This window comes from Tripterygium wilfordii, chromosome 11 (genome assembly GCF_013401445.1).
Source record: "Tripterygium wilfordii isolate XIE 37 chromosome 11, ASM1340144v1, whole genome shotgun sequence".
Lineage (NCBI taxonomy): Eukaryota > Viridiplantae > Streptophyta > Magnoliopsida > Celastrales > Celastraceae > Tripterygium > Tripterygium wilfordii.
Genome location: NC_052242.1, coordinates 9,292,751 through 9,316,008, shown reverse-complemented (window position 1 = coordinate 9,316,008; position 23,258 = coordinate 9,292,751). Strand labels below are relative to the sequence as shown.

Genomic DNA, 23,258 nt, shown 5'->3' with positions numbered 1-23,258 from the left:
AATATAATTTCCAATTTTTTTTTTTTAAATCGAGCCCTTTTTATTGATTTCCCAGTGGGGCTCCCGGCACCAGTGGGGGTACGAGTCCTTTAAACGAAAGACCAGCAGCTGCACAGTATCAAAACATTCCGTTAGGAGAGAGAGGAGAGAGGGGCTTTGACGTTGTTTGGTATCCATGAATTGGCGCGAAACCAGTGGAGAAAACACCGAACTGGAAGGTCATCGCGAAGAATGTCACTCTCTCAACGCCACTCGATCTCTCTTCATCACATTCAGTCCCACTCACTACTACATTTTCTTCGTTTTCCTGCACTTTGCTTTCTCTCTCCCCAAACTTTCGCAGGAAAAAATTGCAGTTTCGTTGATACGCTCTTGATCTGGTTTGATTTATGTCAACAAATTAGGGTTTTCCGCCCTCTTTTGGCCCTGTTTTATCCAGTTCTCATTAATTTCTGGGGGGGGGACTGTGTTCTCTTGCTGGATCTCAGTCGGCCTTGGTTATGGTTCGAGTGTGTCATTTCCTGATACCGCGAGATCTCATGGAAAAAGAAGTTATGTGTCAATACGCTTTTCATTGAAAGCTTAAAAATGGTGAGAGAGCTTCAGTCTCGAATTGATTCTTGTTGAATTTTAGCCTTATCAATCGGAAAATGTCTTTCTATTTTCAATCGTTGCTATTACTTAAACGTGATAGACGGTTGCTTATGAGGTATTTGGAACCAACATTATGTAGACTTTGAACTGTAGAAGATTTGCGTATGTATCGTAAGCTCAAGTGTGCCTTAACAGATGATTATCTGTCAATTTATTTTATATGGGATGTTTTGATGTTGAGAGGAGCAAGGGGAAAACCAATAAAATAAAATTCTGCTAGATCCATCTCGAACCATGTAAAAAATAATCTTGCAGTGTTGCCAAAGACTCAACATAAGGAAAAAATTATATATTGAGCTGACCACTTATTGTTCGGTTTGGTGTGACATAAGAGTGGACAGAGTATTGGTTTAGAATTTTATGAAGGAAAGCCCTATGGTTTCTTATGCAATTGGTAGAATGGAAGGAAATGAAAAGTTGATGTTGGGAATATAAAATTCAATGATTGGATGCAATTTGTTGTCCATTTTTTTTTTTTTAATGTTTTTTGGGGAGATACAATGGCTAATGAATGATGTGCTCGAAATGTGTACTTATGCTTTCATAGATGACCATTTATGATAAAAGGGGTATAATTTAAGCCAAATCAAGCCCTTATGGACATCAGATAGGAATGCAAAATCTTGGAACTAATCTGAAAGGATTCCTATGCCAGTGTGTGTCGCTGCAATCCAGTGAATTGAAACAATGAAGTTTGTTGAGGAATACCTTTAGCTTTCTATTGAACTTGCTGCTTTTCATACCCTGTTGAAGTTATATTCCACACTGAACTAATAGTGGATTTTTTTATGACGACTGTGATGATTAGAAGCCATATTGGCAATTGAGCGAAACTGATGTGGTTTGTCAAAGAATTGCGTGCATCACTGTTGTAAAATGGCATAGAACAATTAACATTTTGGCTCTAAAATTTCTAGAAGAAATAAGTGCTCGAGTACTGTGGTTTAGAACACCTAAAGGACAGTGGGACAAGTAAAAGGATATATGATCATAAAGGAAATTCAAAGCATATATGTTCATCTACTAAAACATCTCAACCAGTACCGATAAACAATAGCTTTAATTTTAAGAAATTTTACTGGTTAAAAAAAAAACTTTTTTGGTGAGAGAAACTATATTTCACCAATCGAATCACAATAATTTTATGAAGAATGAAAATATATCCTAGTTTATGGTCACTAGTTGGATGAGTATCCACCAGCTTGCATCAATCTATTTATAGAACAAATGTTCTTTCTCTGAAAGTCTGATTAAGTACTCACAACATGCTCTGGTGTCTGTTATCTTCAGGGAACTCCGGTCAACATCATTGTAGGTTCTCATGTCTGGGTTGAAGATCCAGAACAAGCTTGGATTGATGGACAAGTATCAAATATTACAGGAAATGATGCTGAGATTGAACCTAGCAATGGGAAGAAGGTGGGTGGTTTACTCTGCTTTTACATTTGAATTAGGATCCTTAGGGGAAAAAAAGAAAAAAGAAACACTATTGGTAAAGGTTTTTGAGTCAGATATTATATTTTAACTTGTCTTTTTCACCTCCTCATATTAGTTGATCATATCTGCATCTAGGAGCTAGTGCATCTGTTGAGATTCTGAAATGGGAAAATTTTCTGTAATAACTTCTAAGCCAATCAAGTTTAGCACTGTCACTTGCCTTCCTACTTCACTGAACCAAAATCCAGAATATCTTGGGTTTCATCTTTATTGTTTATAAATGTTTATGCCTTGTCCATAGTTTGAAATACATCTTTCTTACCATAATAATGTCTTTGTTCATACATAATCCTTATTTCGTTTTGGAACTTTTCAAGGTTGTTGTGAACTTATCAAAAATATATCCAAAAGATATGGAACATCCTGCTGGTGGAGTTGATGACATGACAAAGCTATCTTATTTGCATGAACCTGGTGTTCTACAGAATCTGAAGACAAGATATGAACTGAATGAAATCTATGTGAGATTTGTTGCCCGCTATGTTTTTTAAGATTTTGAAATACATCATGCCAGGATATTTTCTTTTTCATGCCATAGTAACATGTAGGATAATATATAAATATTTTGATTTAATGACAGACCTATACTGGGAATATACTTATTGCCATAAATCCATTCCAAAGATTGCCTCATATTTATGATGCTCATATGATGCAACAATACAAGGGAGCACCATTTGGAGAACTAAGTCCACATGTTTTTGCTGTTGCCGATGTTGCATATAGGTAATTTCTATTCCCATTTTGCATGATATATAGCTTTCTTTATCAGAGAAATTGACACTCAACATCAACATTTATTAAAATTAGAGCAATGATTAATGAGGGTAAAAGCAATTCGATTCTAGTGAGTGGTGAAAGTGGAGCTGGTAAAACAGAGACGACGAAAATGCTCATGCGGTACCTTGCCTTTTTGGGAGGTCGAGTTGCCACTGAAGGAAGAACAGTAGAACAACAAGTTCTTGAAGTATGTTGAACTACTTAGCTTTTTCTCCATACTTAAATGAAGTAATTATTGGACAACTTTATCTCCAATGTTTATGTCCTTTTTATTTCTCATATCATTTTACTGAGATTTTCCTACCATTTCATCTTATTGCAGTCAAATCCAGTCCTCGAAGCATTTGGTAATGCTAAAACTGTTAGAAATAATAATTCAAGGTAAGGCACTTTCTCTTTGTCAAGTAATGAAGGAGGATGTTGAATAAATTAAACTTCCCTTACATTTTTTACATTGACGTCAAAATCTCTGACTTTTCTACTTGTGTAATGTACTGAACATGCTATTGAGCCAATTCAGTGAAAAATAAAACATTAGCTAAAATGCAATACCTTTTTTGTTTTCTCTATTAATCTTTCTAACGACAGTGGAACTGTTTTGCTGACTGGAATCTCCTACTAATTAATTTGAAATGATTGAAGTGCTAATTCCTATGTTGATGGTTTTATGGTGCAGCCGTTTTGGTAAATTCGTTGAGATACAGTTTGATAAGCATGGGAGAATTTCAGGAGCTGCCATTAGAACCTATCTTCTAGAGAGATCTCGAGTATGCCAAATTTCTGATCCTGAGCGTAACTACCATTGCTTTTACCTTCTTTGTGCTGCACCACAGGAGGTAATTATATGTTGGAATGACAATCTCACCTCTGAAACCACATTGATAATACATTTGTCAATAATGTCGTTTTGGAACAAATTGTAGCTGAATCATTTCACCATCTTAACAGGAAGTCGAGAAGTACAAATTGGGAAATCCTAAATCATTCCACTATCTTAACCAATCAAATTGCTATGAATTGGTCGGTGTAAGTGATGCCCGTGATTATCTAGCAACGAGGAGAGCAATGGATATAGTTGGAATAAGTCAAAAGGAGCAGGTAAAGCTTTTTCATGGTTATGCGCTTGGAACCTCATCACATATCTGATGCATGAGGCAATATCGTAAACCAGCGAATACTTATGTTTGAAATTTATGTTTGATTATTTCTGCCAGTGCCCAGAGTAGATTATATTTGTATGTTCATTAGTCATTTCACATCCTTCTAGTTTCATATATATTTAGTTTTCTATTTTGCTTTTTTTTTTTTTCCTTAGTTGATGTCAGAAAGAATTATGCACAGGTACAGTATAGGAATTTTTTTTTAAAAAAATCTTTTTGTTAATTTTATTGGTTTGGAGTGGCAATAATAGGTTTGGAAGAGTCATTAAGGACTAACACGCTATTCACTGCCTTGTTTTATCTTTCCTTTTCTGTTGCATTATATTTTGGCACTTTTTACATCTGCAATCTTTCTGTATATATCCCTTTTATAATAAACTTATGTAACTATGGAAGATGCATTAAGAAGCTACATATCAAGCGTTAAGTAGTGGTAGTAGATTGAACACTATTCAACTTGTTGGGCATCACCATTTATTTTTGTTAGAATTTGTATAAAATGATGTAAAATGCCCCAACCTAACAAGTTAACTTATTGGATTGAATGACAAAGTGACTAATCTTAACATGGTACCAGAGTGGGAGGTCTTGGGTTCAAACCTTAGCTTTCTCAATTTAAATCCCCATTTGTTGTTGCCCCAAGTGTGGGCCTTTGTGTGTGTTTGTTGTTTCTCCAAGTGAAGGCCTTGTGTGAGTAGCCCTAGTGAAGGGCCTCGTTTGTTGTGCACGTGTTGGGTCATCGGATTGTCCAGTCCACACTTGAGGGGGAGTGTTATAATATGTATAAATAATGTGGAAAGCCTCAAACCAAGAAGTTAACTTATTGGATTGAATGGTAAAGTAACTAATCTTAACAACTTTCATAGTTGTGATGTTATCCCAATGAATATATGATGTGATACGGGAAAATATGTAGGGATTTGAATACTTTTATCTGACTTCTTTTCTCTTAGATATTTTAATTTTTGATATACCAGATTGTCTACAATAATCCACAGGAATTCAAAATTAGGAACTTAAAAACAGGAAGGACCTCTTCTCACTCTTTCTTTATCCTCTCAGGAAGCAATTTTCAGAGTTGTTGCTTCAATACTTCATCTCGGAAATCTTGTTTTTGCTAAGGGAAAGGATGTTGATTCATCAGTCCTGAAAGATGATCAGGCAAAATTCCATCTCAAAATGACGTCAGAGCTTCTCATGTATGAGTTTAGTGGTGATGTAATGCCTATGATTATATTATGATATGTTCCCTTTATAATATATTTCCTTCTCTTCAGGTGTGATCCTCAGGCCCTGGAAGATGCGTTATGTAAGCGTGTTATGATCACTCCTGAGGAAGTTATAAAGCGAAGCCTTGACCCTCAAAGTGCATTAATTAGTAGGGATGGTTTAGCTAAGACAATATATTCTCGATTATTTGACTGGTAAGGAAGCATTCTATCTTTAGAACGACACGGTTTATTTGGTGCTGAATGTGCGCGTTTGACTGTTTACAGGCTGGTGGATAAAATTAACAACTCAATTGGACAAGATCCTAACTCAAAACAATTGATTGGGGTTCTCGACATCTACGGTTTCGAAAGCTTTAAAACTAATAGGTGACAAATACTACATGAAAATATTATGATTTATTAGTTGAATACATAGGGTAGAAAGCTACCTCTTCAGTCTAGTGGATAAAGTCCTAGCATTTTGTTGCGACAGTTTTGAGCAATTTTGTATTAACTTCACAAATGAGAAGTTGCAGCAGCATTTCAACCAGGTAAATATTGTAGGCCAATGTTGATCACGTTAGGTATTATTTTGATTCAGTAGCTTTAACTTGAAGTGCCAATGAATTTCAGCACGTCTTCAAGATGGAACAAGAGGAATACACAAAGGAAGCAATTGACTGGAGCTATATTGAGTTTGTTGATAACCAAGATGTCTTGGATCTTATCGAAAAGGTTCTTCTCCATTGACATAAGATGTTGATATTTGTTTTGAATGTACAAGGAAAATGATTATTTTAAGGGAGTGTAGTACTATTTAACTGATGTAACTGCTTTAATCAACTAATCAGAAGGTCAGTTATGTTGCATTCCAAAAGGTTTCAAGTTTTGGAAAAATGTTTGATAGTAAATAAATGTATTATGAAATAGAGCAATTGACAGCTGGGATCTAGAATAGAACGGTAGTTCGTGTGCTATACAGTGGAAAGGTTGTGTAGTGAAAATTCCCTAAGCTTGTTAATTGCAATATGAGGGGTGAAGTGAGAGCGTTGTTAAGTAAAACTGACAGTAGAATTTCACATTTTTGGCAAACAATATATTTTTTTCCTCTATTTGCTGCAAGATTATTCTTGATTTCAATAAAAACCATTGTTGTTTTTTCTTCTTGGAGCGGCAGGATAGGGAAACATAGTTGGGTACGTGATATTGCTGAGTGATGGAGATTTTATTTGTTGTTCATTGTGAATTTGAACATGAAGACCTTCAATGTTGATGCTTGAGAATTTTCATTTTAGATCCCTCATCATTATTAAATGTTTATGCCTTCAAATTTTTGGCATAACTAAATTTTAGTATTTGCTCTACGAGAAATAAAATCAACCTTCATAAAATATATAGCTTGTGCATTTCTTTTTTGCTTGAAGACGGGAAGAAAGCATAAGATAGTCGGGGAAAGTGATTTTTCTAAGTCATTGTGAGTTTAAACCACTTAACGACATCGGCAAGATGTGGAACTAAAAAATCTGGTAGGAGTGGTTCTATTTTATATCATTATATTCTCGATGTATTCTGATTACTGTTTTTCTCTCTTTTTTTTCTTTTATTCCTTTTTCCCTTTTTCTTTTCTTTTTAGGGAGGGAGAGGGGTTTCAAGTACTAATGGCATTCATTTGTTTTTTCGCTCTTGCAGAAACCTGGTGGAATTGTTGCTCTCCTTGATGAAGCTTGGTATGGAGTTTTGCTTAGAACATTATTATTGTTAAAATATATGCTTTCACTTGGTCGATATTTCTGGTTTTAGTTAGAGACGCACTGACTCATTCTCGTTAACACTACCTTTTTTCTTCAGTATGTTTCCAAAGTCAACACATGAAACATTCGCAAATAAGCTTTATCAGACATTCAAGACTCACAAGCGATTAGTCAAACCAAAACTATCTCGCACCGATTTTGCCATTGCTCATTATGCCGGGGAGGTATGTTTGGCTGCCAGCTATTTGGTACCTTGAGTCTAAATTGTTTTGAACTTGATATTTTCCTCTGCCACTCTTCTTTTCCAGGTCCTGTATCAGTCTGACCTGTTTCTAGACAAGAACAAGGACTATGTGGTTCCTGAGCATCAAGATTTGTTGAGCTCTTCCAAATGTCCTTTTGTTGCAGGGCTTTTCCCTCCACTTCCTGCGGAAACATCTAAATCTGCAAAATTTTCCTCCATCGGTTCCCGTTTTAAGGTGATCTTTCTTTTTGTTTTGATGTTGATTATTGTTTCCCTCATCTCACATATAACTTATCATTTACATCAAAACTGCCATTTTTTTTTATCTTTGTTGTTGACACAACAAGGCTGTCATATGGTTCATGAAGTTGAAACTATTGTTTATATAAATGACGCAGATTCAACTACAACAGTTAATGGATACACTAAATTCTACGGAACCTCACTACATCAGATGTGTCAAGCCAAACAACCAGCTAAAACCTTCCGTATTTGAAAATGTCAACATCATGCAACAATTGCGTTGTGGTGTGAGTGCAATTTCATTATTTTTATTTTATTTTAATTTTTATCTATTTCATGCTTGCTTTTCCAGATGTTAGTTGGTAATTCTTTGTTTTGCCCCTTCTCCCTCTCGTCTAGCTAATTTGGTTGTCCATGTAGGGTGTTCTAGAGGCAATCAGAATCAGTTGTGCCGGATACCCCACTCGCCGCCCTTTCTTTGAATTCATAAACCGATTTGGGCTTCTTGCCCCAGAAGTTCTGGAGGGAAAGTAAGCCTCCTCTTCTAGTCTAAACTGCATGTTTAGTGGAAAATTGTCACTTATCTATCATTTGTAAAGGTTCTTCCCGCTGATCTGACTTTGTTGTCAACTTATGCAACACTTAAATAAATGCGGACTTTTTGCCTCATTTTATTTCTGAACAGCTATGATGAAAAGGTTGTTTGCCATAAGATTTTGGAGAAGAAGGGGCTTAAAGGGTTTCAGGTAATGGCTCTTGTTGATTGTAAATATTAATAGGAATAGCTATTATAGGATTTATTAATTATTACTTAATCTGAAAATGAAACATTATGCATGCATATATATGAAAAAACTAAGAATCACTGCATCTAATAGCATATCATGGCCAAGGCTTTAATTTCATTTGGCCTTAAAACTGGCTTTGCAGATAGGTAAAACAAAGGTATTTTTAAGAGCTGGTCAGATGGCTGAGCTTGATGCTTTGAGAGCTGAGGTACTCAGTAATGCTGCAAAAACTCTCCAAAGACGTATGCGAACTCATATTGCTCGCAAACGGTTTATTGCACTGCAGAAGGCTAGTATACTATTGCAATCACTTTGTAGAGGTGAGCTGTCCGAAAATTTGTTGTCCTTAAATAACTGTATCCAGCTTGTGAGTAAAATTTTTCAGTTATCCAGTGACCAGTGATCTTTTATTGTTTCTTTCCTAACTTTTGCTTTCCCCTTCTTTCTTTCGATTAGAGATTTTCATGCCACTATCCGAATGAGACTCAATTTCCTTTTACTTTTCTCATTTTTCTTCAAATGTATTGGTATGACATAGGAAGACTGGCTAGCAAACTTTATGAACACATGAGAAGAGAGGCAGCTGTTATCAAAGTTCAAAAGCATGTACGCAGATACGAAGCTAGAAAAGCCTATCAAAAACTGCATGTTGCTGCTCTTGTCTTGCAAACAGGTTTAAGGGCAATGGCTGCTCGTAAAGAATTCAGATTTAGGAAGCAAACTAAAGGCGCAAAAATTATTCAGGTTCTATCCTCAATAATATGTTTGTTAAGATGACTTACTTACCCTAGTTGACTCTTTCTTTGTATCAAAAACAATTTCAGGCCCGGTGGTGCTGTTATGCAGCTGCCTCATACTATAAGAGACTCAAGAGAGGATCTATTGTCACACAAACAAGATGGAGGGGTCGGATTGCTAGGAAAGAGCTTAGGAAGCTCAAAATGGTGAGTGTTAGACTAGTTCCTGCCAATGTGTTTTTGCACAAAAAAGTATTGCAAGTATCAATACCACTTGATATTTGACAAGCTTGCACTGCATACCTAACTGATGAAGCCTACGAGTTAAGTTCTGTTCCAAAATCATTTCAAAGTACTGTTCCAAAATCAATTTTCAAGGTGGCCTAAACTTTGTAGCTATGGATTAATCAACTCGGTAGATGAGCACTCTTTAATGAGTGGAATTCTCCATGGAGGAGAACTGTGCCTTTCAACTAAAATTTTGGGTTTGGCAGTTTTGTGACTATTATTGGAGATAGTACTGTTGAATTCATCCTAAAATAAAAGTTTGAAGAATAGAACTTCTGTGAAAGATAGAGCTCATTAGCCTTTTATCCAATACTTACATCACTTGAGCAACTGTCGAACTGATGGATGACTACAAAAATTTGCATATATTTGTACGATCGCATAGTTTCATCTTTCTGTCTGAAGTTTAAAGCTTACTTCATATTTGTGCATCTTATTTTTTTATCTTTGATTATTGACATCCACCTTCAATTTTTTTGCAGGCTGCAAGAGAAACTGGTGCTCTAAAAGAAGCAAAGGATAAACTTGAAAAAAGCGTAGAGGAACTAACTTGGCGTTTATCGCTGGAAAAGCGTCTAAGGGTAATTACTTGTTATCAAATAGGCAGTAATTATTGTATAGGATAATAGTAGAATCTAACACCGGTTCTTTGCTGGGAAGTTTCAAGTTAGAAATATGGGACTTTGAGAAAAATATAAAAGTTGTTCACACACTGTCTAGTGTGATATCAATCTATAAATCTACTGAGGATGTCATGACACAATGTTTTCCAACAAATTTTTCATTCTTTTACAAGCTGCTTAGTTATTCTAACTTGCAATTTGATGGTTTTGTCCTCATGCCAAGATTGATATCATGTATGCAGACAGACCTTGAAGAAGCAAAGGCTCAAGAGATAGCAAAATTGCAGAATTCATTGCAAGAAATGCGGAACAAAATTGAGGAATTAAACATATTAGTTGTCAAGGAACGAGATGCTGCAAAGAAGGCTATTGATGAAGCACCTCCTGTAATAAAAGAAACCGAAGTTCTTGTTGAAGATGATAGCTGTATAGCTGTGCTGATAGCTGTATAGCTGTGCTGTATAGTTAGTCAGATATGATAGCTGTATAGCTGTGCTGATAGCTGTATAGCTGTGCTGTATAGTTAGTCAGATATAGCTGCTGTTAGTTAGTCAGATATGATAGCTGTATAGCTGTATAGTTAGTCAGATATAGCTGCTGTTAGTTAGTCAGATATAGCTGCTGTTAGTCATAATATTAGGCTTGTATTATGGAACAATATGATATTTAATAAGAGGTACTCTCACAAGGAGAGGGAGGAAAATTGATAGCAATATTGACATGGTATCGGAGCAAGGTTTCTGAACTACTTTGCTCTCTGATTCTTTGGTTTTCTTGGCCTTTTCTTGTGTTTAGCCCTTGATATCTGGGTCTCTTGGATTTTGGCTTGTCTAGGCTTGCTGTTGGAACGATCCTTATCTTTCTGTTCAACAGCTCTTTGATTTTCAGATCTACTGCGATTTGTTTTCTTGGTACTCTTGGTTCTTTGGTTTTCTGATTTTCTGGGTGCTGGCATAATTCCAAGCTTGCATTATTCTTGTGTTGTCAAATCATTGTTTCATCATGTCTACAAGCAACAATGATTCGTTCAATATTCGATTCACTGGTAAGAACTATTCCTCCTGGGAATTTCAGTTTCAATTATTTGTCACAGGGAAGGACTTATGGGGTCTAATAGATGGAAGTGATCCAGCCCCTACAGATCCTACAAAGTTGGCTTCTTGGAATGTCAAAAATGCTCGTGTGATGACATGGATGTTAGGGTCTGTTGATCCTCTTATTGTCCTCAATTTGAGGCCATATAAAACTGCGAAATCCATGTGGGAATATTTAAAAAAGGTTTATCATCAGGACAATTCAGCTAGACGTTTTCAATTGGAGTATGAGATTGCTTGTTACTCTCATGGCAATCTCTCCATTCAAGATTTCTTCTCTGGTTTCCAGAATTTGTGGGCAGAGTTTACTGACATTGTTTATGCTACAGTACCCGCTGCATCTCTCTCTGATGTTCAAAAAGTTCATGAGCAAAGTAAGAGAGCTCAATTTTTAATGAAGTTGCGATCCGAATATGAGGCCATTCGCTCCAATTTGATGAATCGTGACCCACCTCCATCCTTAGATGTTTGCTTTGGAGAATTACTTCGTGAAGAGCAACGTCTTCTCACACAAGCCACTCTTGAGCAGGGGAGGTTGGGTACTAATGCTGTTACGGTTGCTTATGCGACTCAAGAGAAAGGCAAAAATAGAGATATGCGGAAAGTGCAGTGTTACAGCTGCAAAGAATATGGACATATTGCTCTCAATTGTAAAAAGCGATTCTGCAATTATTGTAAACAACAAGGGCACATCATCAAAGAGTGTCCTACTCGTCCTCAAAAGCGCCAAGTCAATGCCTTTCAAGCTGTAGTTGGCACTCTGCCTGATGGACAATCTCCAGAAGGGCACAACTATCAATTTATTGCTCCAGCAGTGTCTACAAGCACTCCTACGGGTGCTGGGTCAGCAGTTCTTACTGCTGATATGGTACAACAAATGATTGTTTCAGCATTTTCAGCCTTAGGGCTGCAAGGTAAAAATAATACATCCTCTCAACCTTGGTTTCTTGATTCTGGTGCATCAAATCATATGACTAGTTCATCTCATATGCTTCAAAATGTGCGTCCGTATAATGGTTCATCACATATTCAGATTGCTAATGGAAGTCATTTACCTATTGTTGCTGTTGGTGATATTACTTCATCTTTCAACAATGTTTTTTTGTCACCGGGACTTTCTACTAGTCTTCTTTCGGTTGGTCAGCTGGTTGATAATAACTGTGATGTCCATTTTTCTCGTGATGGTTGTTCTGTGCAGGATCAGGTGACGGGGACGTTAATCGCGAAGGGGCCTAAAGTTGGGAGATTGTTTCCACTACATTTTTCCATTCCTAGTGTCGTATCTTTGGCTTGTACTACTGTTAAAACTAAGGGTGATGTATGGCATAAACGTTTGGGTCATCCAAATTCTCTTGTTCTGTCTCACGTATTGAATTCTGGTTTGTTGGGCAATAAAAATCATTTCACTTCCCACAGTCTTAAATTTGATTGCTCTACATGCAAATTAGGCAAGAGTAAAGTCCTTCCTTTTCCTTCTTCTGGCAGTCGTGCTAAACACTGTTTTGATATTATCCATACTGATGTTTGGGGCATTACACCTATTATTTCTCATACTCACCATAAGTACTTTGTGACATTCATTGATGATTATAGTAGATTTACTTGGGTATATTTTCTACATTCCAAGTCTGAGGTCTTCTCTGTTTTTAAGACCTTTTTGGCATATGTTAATACACAATTCTCTTCAGGTATTAAAGTATTACGATCTGATTCTGGTGGGGAATATATGTCTCACGAATTTCATGAGTTTTTGAAACAAAAAGGCATTATCTCACAACGCTCTTGTCCTTACACGCCACAACAAAATGGCGTAGCGGAACGCAAAAATCGTCATCTTTTAGATGTTGTTCGGACATTATTAATTGAGTCTTTTGTTCCATCTAAGTTCTGGGTTGAAGCTTTGTCTACTGCAGTTTATTTAATTAATAGACTGCCATCTCAAGTGTTAAACTATAATTCTCCATACTTTCGTCTTTTCCACGAGCATCCGAGTTATCATTCTCTACATACTTTTGGTTGTGTTTGCTTTGTGCACTTACCATCTCATGAGCGTCACAAACTTTCTGCTCAGTCTATTAAATGTGCCTTTATGGGTTATAGTGTTTCTCAAAAAGGTTTTGTTTGTTATGATCCATGCTCTAACAGATTTCGTGTCTCTCGAAATGTTATTTTCTTTGAGGATCAATACTTCTTTCCTACTCACGTTGAGTCATCTCCTACAGCAGCACTTCTTCCTACTTTTGATGACTTGCCCTCTCCTCCTGATCGATTCAAGCCTGGCTTTGTGTATAAACGACGTCAACCAACTTTACCCCTTCCGGAGATTGATCCATCACCTGAGACTGTTCAGACAGCTCCGCGACGATCTACCAGAGTCTCGCATCCTCCTGATAGGTATGGTTTTTCTCACACGTCTCTCACCGCTACTTTATCCAATATTTCAATTCCTTCATGTTACTCCGAGGCTGTCAAACATGAGTGTTGGAAAAGGGCGATGCAGGAGGAACTTCACGCTCTTCAGGAAAATCATACATGGGACATCATTCCTCGTCCATCTACTGTTAAGCTCATTGGGTGTAAATGGGTTTACTCAGTTAAACTTCGTTCTGATGGGACTTTGGATCGTTATAAGGCACGGCTGGTTGCTTTGGGTAATAGGCAAGAATATGGGATTGACTATGAGGAGACATTCGCTCCTGTGGCAAAAATGACTACGGTACGTACAATCATTGCTATTGCTGCTTCACAGAGTTGGCCACTTCACCAAATGGATGTCAAGAATGCTTTTCTACATGGTGATCTCAAAGAGGATGTTTACATGACTCCTCCACCTGGTCTATTTTCTACCTCTACTTCAGAAGTGTGTAAGTTAAACCGGTCCTTGTATGGATTAAAACAAGCTCCTCGGGCATGGTTTGAAAAGTTCCGGTCTACCTTACTTAAATTTTCATTTGTGCAAAGCCAATATGACTCGTCTTTGTTTATTTGCAAGACCTCCGCTGGTGTTGTTTTCCTACTCGTTTATGTAGATGACATCGTGATCACTGGTACAGATTCCTCCTTGATTGCTCACCTTCAACAGAAACTTCAAGACTCTTTTCACATGAAGGATCTTGGTCCTCTTACGTATTTCTTGGGTTTGGAGATTCATACTGATACTTCTGGGGTGTTTGTGCATCAATATAAATATGCCCAAGATTTGGTTGCTTTGGCTGGTCTTCAAGATTCTTCCTCGGTGGATACCCCATTGGAAGTCAATCTTAAATACCGTTGTGAGGAGGGCGATCTTCTCCCAGATCCTAGTATGTTTCGGCAGTTGGTTGGTAGCTTGAATTATTTGACTATTACACGACCTGATATCTCTTTTGCCGTTCAGCAAGTTAGCCAATTTATGCAGTCTCCACGACATCTACATTTGGCAGCAGTTCGTCGTATCATTCGATACCTGCGAGGTTCTTCGAGTCGTGGTTTGTTTTTTCCTGTTGATACTCCTATTCGTCTTGATGCCTTTAGTGATGCTGATTGGGCAGGATGTCCTAATACTCGTCGTTCTGTTACGGGTTGGTGTATGTTTCTTGGAGAGTCCCTAATATCTTGGAAAAGTAAGAAGCAAGATCGTGTTTCCAAATCTTCGACTGAATCCGAGTATCGTGCTATGTCTGCAGCGTGTTCAGAGGTTGTTTGGCTTCGTGGGCTACTCGCTGAACTTGGCTTTCCTCAATCTGATCCCACTCCTCTCCATGCTGACAACACCAGTGCTATTCAAATTGCTACTAATCCAGTATATCATGAGCGTACTAAGCACATCGAGGTGGATTGTCACTATATCCGAGACGCTGTGGATACTCGTGTGATTTCTCTTCCGCATGTTTCCACCAACCTCCAGATTGCTGATGTGTTTACCAAGGCTATGACAAGGCAACGTCATCAGTTTTTGGTTGGCAAATTGCTGCTTCTTGATCGCCCAGCATCAATTTGAGGGGGGATGATAGCTGTATAGCTGTGCTGATAGCTGTATAGCTGTGCTGTATAGTTAGTCAGATATGATAGCTGTATAGCTGTGCTGATAGCTGTATAGCTGTGCTGTATAGTTAGTCAGATATAGCTGCTGTTAGTTAGTCAGATATGATAGCTGTATAGCTGTATAGTTAGTCAGATATAGCTGCTGTTAGTTAGTCAGATATAGCTGCTGTTAGTCATAATATTAGGCTTGTATTATGGAACAATATGATATTTAATAAGAGGTACTCTCACAAGGAGAGGGAGGAAAATTGATAGCAATATTGACAGAAGATACCAAAAAGGTTGAGTCTCTGACTGCAGAAGTGGAATTTTTGAAGGTAAAACAGTTCACCCATTATTCTTTCTCTGCTCTCCTCTATAAATTCAAATCCATGTTATTTGGTTATGGTTTCTTCATCAAATGAAGAAATGTTTTATTGAAGAAATTTATCATTTTGCTAAAGTTTTCCCGAAGAATTTATCTCAAAATTCACTTAGCCTCTCATGGGTATGGAGGGGTACATCTCTTATTTTAACTTGGCAACCATAAAAAAAATACAGAGGGCATATCACGAGAGTTACAATAAGTTCCTAACTGTACAACAAAAAATTAGGGTCAGAAGGGAAGTTTATTTTTTTCCTGTTAAAAAGGTTATTTATTAATTTATAACTCAATTTCCTTATGTAGATACAAATCACTAAATTATGAATATTTAGGTTCTTATCTAAAAGTAATTGGTCAAACAATGCTTTTCCATGATGAATGAATAAATCAAGTCTGAAAATACGAGTCTCTCTTAGTTGATACTGATGGTAATATTGCAAGGAACTAGATTACAACATTTTCAGGCAGATTACCAATGATTTGACTGACTATATAAAAAGTTGGTTCGATTCCACAAGAAAGTTAAATTTGGTGTTGCATTAAAAATCTGGTTAAGATCACTGCCTTCATGCTAAGCTTTTGAGGCTTCCATGCCCAGATATCTTTGTTCTAGCATTCACTTGAAAATTTGTGTTAGATATGATTAGTTTTGTCATTCTGCTGAAATAAGAAACTGACTTCAAGTAGATTTTATTAATCACTTGCTTCCTCTTTTTTTCACTATGACGAACTCAGCAAACTAAGTTTCAAAAGTGGCAAAGAGAGGGTCACATCCCTGATATAGTCAATAACTGAAACTGGCTTGTTAAATGCATAACAAGTATCTATCATTAGGACACTTGAGTTTGCCAAGGCTCAATAGGGGCCTTTTTTGGTTGGCGCCTGGAGATATAGGCATAATACATAGCAGGATGGCCGAGATAAGAATTCGATAGTATTTGTAGATTTTTATATATGCACTAGCGATTGTGATCACCTCATTTATTTTATTTTGAATTTGGCTCGACACATCCACAGGACTCTTTGGAGAAAGAGAAACAAAGAGCTGATGATTCTGAAAGGAAATACAATGAAGCTCAAGAGGCCAGTGAAGAGAGAAAGAAAAAATTAGAAGAAACAGATAAAAAGCTTCATCAACTTCAGGAAACCTTGCAAAGGTACAGGGAAAATGCAACCCTCTTTTCTTTCTTTTGAGAAATATATTCTTGGAAAAAATAAGTTTACATTTTTTCAAATTTTGCCATTGGGATCACTTAACTCTTCCTCTTGTTATGATTAGGCAAGAAGAGAAGCTTACCAATTTAGAATCAGAGAACCAAGTTCTACGCCAACAAGCTGTATCTATGGCACCCAATAAATTCCTTTCAGGACGCTCCAGATCAATCATGCAGGTGCATGCACTTGCTGAGATTGTCGGCCTCTCATATTTTTGAAATATCAATCTTCCATATCAAAGAATGTTAAGGAACTTTTCTTCTCTTTTAATTTGCGCAGAGGGTTGAAAGTGGGCATATCTCAGGCGATGTAAAGGCAGCTATGGTAAAGAAAATTCTCTCAGGAATATTCAGAGAGTTGCCATATTGTCTTTCTTGACACTTTTTCCTTTAATGATGACTAATGGATCAGGATCTACATAGTGCTTCAATAAGCCATAGGGACCTCTCTGAAGTGGAAGAGAAACCACAAAAATCACTGAATGAGAAACAGCAGGAGAATCAAGAGTTGCTCATTCGATGTATTGCCCAACACTTAAGCTTTGCAGGGAATAGACCAATTGCTGCCTGTATCATATACAAATGCCTCTTGCAGTGGAGATCATTTGAAGTTGAGAGGACAAGTGTCTTTGATCGGATAATTCAGACAATAGGCAACGCTATTGAGGTTTTCTAGTTCCCACCCATATATGTTGGTATTGTTTTTTTTTTCTTTTTCAACCCAATTTTTGTTACTTAAAAAAAATTCTTCTTTGGTTCTCAGAACCAGGATAATAATGACATCTTGGCCTACTGGTTATCCAATGCTTCAACTCTTCTCCTGTTGCTCCAGCGCACTCTGAAGGCAAGTGGAGCCGCTGGGATGGCTCCACAACGTCGCCGATCATCTTCAGCTACTCTCTTTGGGAGGATGACACAAGTTAGTATTGAATTTTTTCATCAAAGTCTAATGAATTTTGGATTTCCTTGGTTAACATTCTATTAAATGCGTTTTAGAGTTTCCGAGGCGCCCCTCAAGGAGTCAATCTTTCCTTAATCAATGGTGGTATTAGTGGTGGCGTGGATACTTTGCGGCAAGTTGAGGCCAAATACCCAGCCTTGCTGTTCAAACAGCAGCTTACAGCATATGTTGAAAAGATTTATGGAATGATTCGGGATAATCTGAAGAAAGAAATTTCTCCACTGCTTGGGTTGTGCATCCAGGTATTTTAGGTGTTCATTTTTTTAAGGAAAATACTTTAATATTCGGAAAAATAATTACATACAAGTTACTATGCCTTGATTTAGATTTCCTTTTTTTGCAGTATTTAACTTACTTGGGTATCTTTGTCTAAATGCAATGAAATAGGCACCAAGAACGTCCAGAGCAAGCTTAGTTAAAGGATCATCGCGTTCAGTTGCCAACACTGCAGCCCAACAAGCTCTAATTGCGCACTGGCAAGGAATAGTCAAGAGCCTTGGAAATTTCTTGAACACTCTGAAAGCAAATCATGTTAGTGAGACATAACTGAATTAAAACCTTATAATTTTCTTGTGCAGTGGTTGTTGTTTCCTTTTGGTTTTTTCCACCCTTCAAGTGAGAAGGATTGGCTGTAAAGCCTAATTCTCAAAGTGGTTTATCCCGTACCACATTTTAAGACAATTTTGGCTTTTCTTACACAGCACAGTTTGTCCTTCAGGTTAGTTGGGGAAATAATGGAGGGAAATTTGACTCTGGACTTGATCTCATCTTTTCCTGTTCTTTCCCCTAGGGTTGGTTGACCCAGAGGAAGCTACTCTACTTTACTTGAGCATTTGTAAGACTAGGGATTCTTTTTTATCTATTTTCTTTGAATGCATCTCCTTCTTCTGAATATAGCAACTAGAAGATGGATTCTAAAACATAATCGTTATTGCTTTGGTGTTTCTTTTTAGCTTTTGGAAGCGATTTTTTTCTATCAAGTATTTTTCCTGAGTTCATTTTCCACTAATGTGTTTTCAATCTGTAGGTACCTCCATTCTTAGTTCGAAAGGTGTTCACACAAATATTTTCCTTCATCAATGTTCAACTATTCAACAGGTATTTACTGCAACCTCTTATTATTTTTTTTTTGCTTTTTGTGAGTTGTGTAGGTATTACAGTGAAAGTCTTATATTGTGTTCTCATATGTCGCCTTCATTTTGAAGCCTTTTATTGAGGAGAGAATGCTGTTCATTTAGTAACGGTGAATATGTTAAAGCTGGATTGGCTGAACTGGAACACTGGTGTTACAAGGCAACAGATGAGGTATGTTCAATTTACTGCATCTTTATTTTTGTGATCGAACGGTGTTTACTAGATTCGCAAAGGAAAATATTGCAGTATGCAGGTTCAGCATGGGATGAGCTAAAGCACATTAGACAGGCAATTGGGTTCCTGGTATCGTTATATATCTTTAGTACTCTACATTCTTTGGGTCATTACTTATTGCAACTTGAAGACAAACCATGTCTCAAAGGTTTTATCTTCTGATTCAGGTTATACATCAAAAATCAAAGAAAACACTTGATGAAATTAGCCATGATCTATGCCCAGTGAGTGCTGTACCATAGGATAAAAAGCAATTTTTGATATTCATATCATCCCTAGATTAACCAAAATCATTTTTGCCAAATATAGGTCCTCAGTATACAACAGCTTTATCGTATCAGTACGATGTACTGGGATGACAAGTATGGCACGCATAGTGTGTCTTCGGATGTAAGTTTTTATGGACGCCATACTCAACTTAGGTCTGAGTTATCTTTGTCATGAAGAAATGATAAGTTTTAATTACGATGCATAATAGACATTAGCAACTGACCATTTTGAGTTTTTCCGTGGGAACGTTTGAATTTAGGTGATATCCAATATGAGGGTTTTGATGACAGAAGACTCCAACAATGCAGTTAGTAATTCTTTCTTGTTGGATGATGATTCAAGGTTAGCACACTTCCAATAATATGACACTGCCGGGACTTTTTCCCTTTATATTTATGTCTCATTTGTTTTCTCGCCATTTGAATTTAGGACATTCTCATGTGGTTGATAAATTAGCAAGAAAATAATGTATGTTTAAAAAGTAAAAGGTATAGACTGCAAAAATGAAAATATGGATTTGGATAATTATTGAACATCTTTGGAAAGTTGATACAGATGGAATCCACAACGAGCGACCGTTAGAATCTTACAAACTTTTGGTAAAACTGCAGTCCTTAATATCAAGCTCATTAGTTAGTATCCTTTTGTTGCTAAGAGAAAAAAAAAATTGGGTCAAGTAAAAGAATAGCTGTTATTTAGCAGTTATGAAGTACTTTGTCTTCAAATGCAAACATAATCTGATCTCATGGCTATTATTGATGGTTCACATATTTTTCATATTGCAGCATCCCATTTTCAGTTGATGATTTGTCAAAGTCAATGGAACAGATTGACATTGCAGACATCGAGTCACCTCCTCTTATTCGTGAGCATTCTGGCTTTAGTTTATTGTTGCCACGTTCTGATTAATCATCACCCTTCTAGAGACAGTAGCAATGAATTGGTGTCGCTCTAGCAGTCTCAGTTAAGTCTCAAGATGTAGATTTCTACTGCAACCTCTTCAGTTGTGGATGTCCATGTGGGGTTGCTTTTTGTTGATTTTGTGTTACATTAGATATATTTTCGAGATTCTTTTTCAGTAGGTAGTTTGCAGCTACAAACAGGGATGTATTTGGCTCCCTAGTCAATATAATAACAAATATTGTCTCATGTTGTACAACTAGCTTAACTTTAAGAGGAAAATGCAAGAGCTTTTAGCTAATTTTTGCTTCCACTCTAATGTAAATTCGAGCTCTGCTACGATTTCTCTAATAACTGGTAGATTCATGGCACGGTATACTTCTATCTTCTTGTAATTGTCACTGTTAAACACTATTTTTCTTTGTGCTTGCTACAATAGCCAAAATTGAATTGTATAGTTTGGAAAGGACATTATCCATGGTTATCCTATGTTATATGACATTTACAAACTGAAGGGCAATGCAGATGATTAGCTTTAATGTTTACAATAACACAGTGAGGATTGGTACAGGCGACAAAGCTCATGTCAAGAACCAGTGTGGCTGCACATTTTCTTCAAGAGTAATAGAGGTCACAAAGGCATTGCCTTCACAAGTCATCACTTGCTGTATCTTGTCCAAACAGCAAAGAAGCAGATGCTTAAACACAAGAAATAATGAGAATTCTGTCAATATACTCACACATAACATGGCTCCACACACAGAAAAAGATATATGTATTCACATTTTCGCTCATTCCCAAGTGCTGGAAAGAGGAATAAAAGGCAATGCACCAGACCACGCAAGCACCTATCTCTTGAGACTTAAACAAGGATGCCATGTGTGCAATGAATGTATTATCATCAGAACGTCTATAATGCTGAAACAAAGGTTTTGACTCTATAGACAATAATCATAAAAATCGAACAGCAAAACTAGTGGAACGCAGCACATTAAGTAATAATACTTAGTTAAAAACTTCTCCAGAATATTTTAAAAATCATGCCACAATATTGTTGACAGGACATCTAGAAGAGTATGGCCAAGCAGGCCTGAAGTACGGGATTACTTTGCAGAAATCCCATCCAATAGAGGAGCTACGACCATGATAAAGAACCACTTCCAGCATTCCATTCTCAAGGTGATAGAGAAATATGTCCGATCCAGACTTGATAAAAACGGACTCAGAATTCTGAGGAAGTAATGATACGAGCTGAGTTTCTTTAGAACGTGACCAAAACTTTGTCATGACCACTGGATTATTCTTCCACATTGTTTTAAAGTTCAATTTATATCTCAAGTTCCACCGATTGGAAGCATTTGTGCTGATTGCGAAAGAGGACGCGTGACAGCCTTGTCCTTTTTCAAGAACCCATATCTCCATTCTAGATTGATTGCTCCAACCATACTGTAGAAGGCCATCTGAGGACTCCCCAAGAACTCGTTCATCAAAGTCATATGAACCAGGCAGTTCAATCAAATCCAAGTGCTTCCTACCATGTTTTGGATCATATATGGCTATTTTTCCCTGTGCTGCATACCAATGAACAACACTTTTGATCACAGCTGCCGATGTCCAAGGAGATAATGAAAAAGCTTCTGAGCAAGTAAGGGTAGAATAGTTCCATGTGCTGGTCTTAGAATGGAATGTCTCAATAGGGACAGTATTGACTTCATCATGACTGTTTTCACATTTCGCACGAATGACTCTAAAGTGTACATCATCAGGAAGGAAATTCTCAACAAGGAATGCCATACACAACTCTTCAAAGTACACCCGGGGATGAGGGAGTTGATACCGCTGCTTGGAGATAGGATTCCACACATAATAGGTCTTTGGGTGACGGCCACACAAAAGAAGGCCGTTGGAAGAGTCAATAAGATAACCAAGCTGTTTGAGAATCCCAGAGTACTGTAAGTCGTCACCCTCTGTAGAAGTTGACAACAACGGAAGAGCAGGTTCTTTTGTGGGCCTGCGGGGGCCATTTAGAGATCTTCCAAGATACAAATTATTGCATACAAAGAAACCCAAGAGACGAAATCTTGTTCTCCAAATGTTCAGGTAACTTTGACGAAAAGTTGACGAGAAGCAGATAAAGTGAAGCCACCTCTTAGATACAGTTATCAATCTAAATATGGATTCTGGTGGCACTCGAATGAGGATCTCACACAGTATGTCATCACAGCTCAATAACTCATGAACACTACTCTGAGCCATCCAGTCACTCTCAGACCAAAGAAATAGAGTATCTTGCTAAGGAGAGGCGACACTACATTGCATGGAAGCTGAAAAGTATAAATATCCATAAAAAGATTGTAAAAGTCACAGTTGAAACACTCCAATTTCAAGGACTAACAACCTCATGTCAAATTAATAGCAGAGAAAATCAATGGAAAGCAATGGTTTGTATCATTAAGCAAAAATTTTCAACAAAAGCACACAAATGAAATGAAGCATAGACATTGCTCTCCCTAGTTCAGTAGGCTTTCTTTTAAACCAATGAGCATATATGACAATATATGATCATTGTCCGATAAAATGTAAAATCTTCCTAAGCATTGAAAGCAAAAAAAAATTGTACACACCAAATTTTTGCATTTTCTAGTAGTACATTCCCAGAATAGCAATAAATTCCGACAAAAAAGTCTTCGAATTTCTCACAATCGTTGCAGAAAATGTTAGATGAAACCAAGCCACAGCTCCAAATGTGAAGAAGATATGGGTTTTAGACAATTACACCCAAAATTTAGGCTGCGATTGACGTTGCTCAAAAGAAGAAACAAACAAACTCGTTAATCTCAATATTTGTACACAAAAAACACAACAATGTGCTAAGACAACACCCATTTTAAAGAGCAAGAGCTATTCAAATGTAAGAACGTAAAGAGAAGTACCAGAAACCTGAAATTACGCAACGAAATGGCGGCAGTGGAAGAGAACGGAGGAGCAGATGAGGAAGGTAAAGTGCAGAGTTACTTTAATTTGGTATTTTTGTGTGGGATCCGGTCCGTCACTAGATTCGACCCGGTTTTAAAACGGATTCCAAAAC

At 37.2% G+C, this 23,258-nt stretch overlaps 2 protein-coding genes across 4 annotated transcripts; one reads left to right on the top strand and one right to left on the bottom strand.

Annotated features, from left to right (window-relative positions):
• The first annotated feature begins 31 nt into the window (after positions 1 to 31).
• On the top strand, positions 32 to 20,541 carry LOC120009007 (myosin-11-like). 2 transcript variants are annotated; one of them, XM_038859429.1, is made up of 39 exons: positions 34 to 591; positions 1,945 to 2,073; positions 2,469 to 2,612; positions 2,732 to 2,877; positions 2,962 to 3,118; positions 3,254 to 3,312; positions 3,608 to 3,767; positions 3,880 to 4,029; positions 5,154 to 5,290; positions 5,369 to 5,515; positions 5,588 to 5,689; positions 5,796 to 5,853; positions 5,936 to 6,037; positions 6,992 to 7,029; positions 7,151 to 7,277; positions 7,362 to 7,532; positions 7,696 to 7,827; positions 7,961 to 8,070; positions 8,226 to 8,286; positions 8,471 to 8,648; positions 8,867 to 9,072; positions 9,153 to 9,272; positions 9,836 to 9,934; positions 10,219 to 10,393; positions 15,364 to 15,410; positions 16,475 to 16,614; positions 16,737 to 16,848; positions 16,952 to 16,996; positions 17,084 to 17,338; positions 17,435 to 17,590; positions 17,668 to 17,874; positions 18,020 to 18,163; positions 18,660 to 18,730; positions 18,838 to 18,937; positions 19,013 to 19,069; positions 19,168 to 19,224; positions 19,310 to 19,390; positions 19,530 to 19,612; positions 20,056 to 20,541. In XM_038859429.1, the coding sequence occupies exons 1-39, from the start codon at positions 589 to 591 to the stop codon at positions 20,177 to 20,179; spliced, it is 4,590 nt and encodes a 1,529-aa protein (XP_038715357.1). In that variant the 5' UTR covers positions 34 to 588; the 3' UTR covers positions 20,180 to 20,541. The 2 variants fall into 2 exon arrangements, 1 of the variants encoding a protein (XP_038715357.1); XR_005470584.1 differs by having other exon boundaries at positions 32 to 591; positions 18,838 to 19,069; positions 19,310 to 19,422; positions 20,056 to 20,112.
• A 507-nt stretch (positions 20,542 to 21,048) lies between these two features.
• LOC120009392 (F-box protein At5g03970) lies at positions 21,049 to 23,182 on the bottom strand. Of its 2 annotated transcripts, none has more exons than XM_038859976.1 (2): positions 23,111 to 23,182; positions 21,049 to 22,494 (listed from the first exon to the last, which is right to left on the bottom strand). In XM_038859976.1, the coding sequence occupies exon 2, from the start codon at positions 22,424 to 22,426 to the stop codon at positions 21,209 to 21,211; it is 1,218 nt and encodes a 405-aa protein (XP_038715904.1). In that variant the 5' UTR covers positions 22,427 to 22,494; positions 23,111 to 23,182; the 3' UTR covers positions 21,049 to 21,208. The 2 variants fall into 2 exon arrangements, with proteins under 2 accessions (XP_038715904.1, XP_038715905.1); XM_038859977.1 differs by having other exon boundaries at positions 23,104 to 23,180.
• Positions 23,183 to 23,258: the final 76 nt, after the last annotated feature.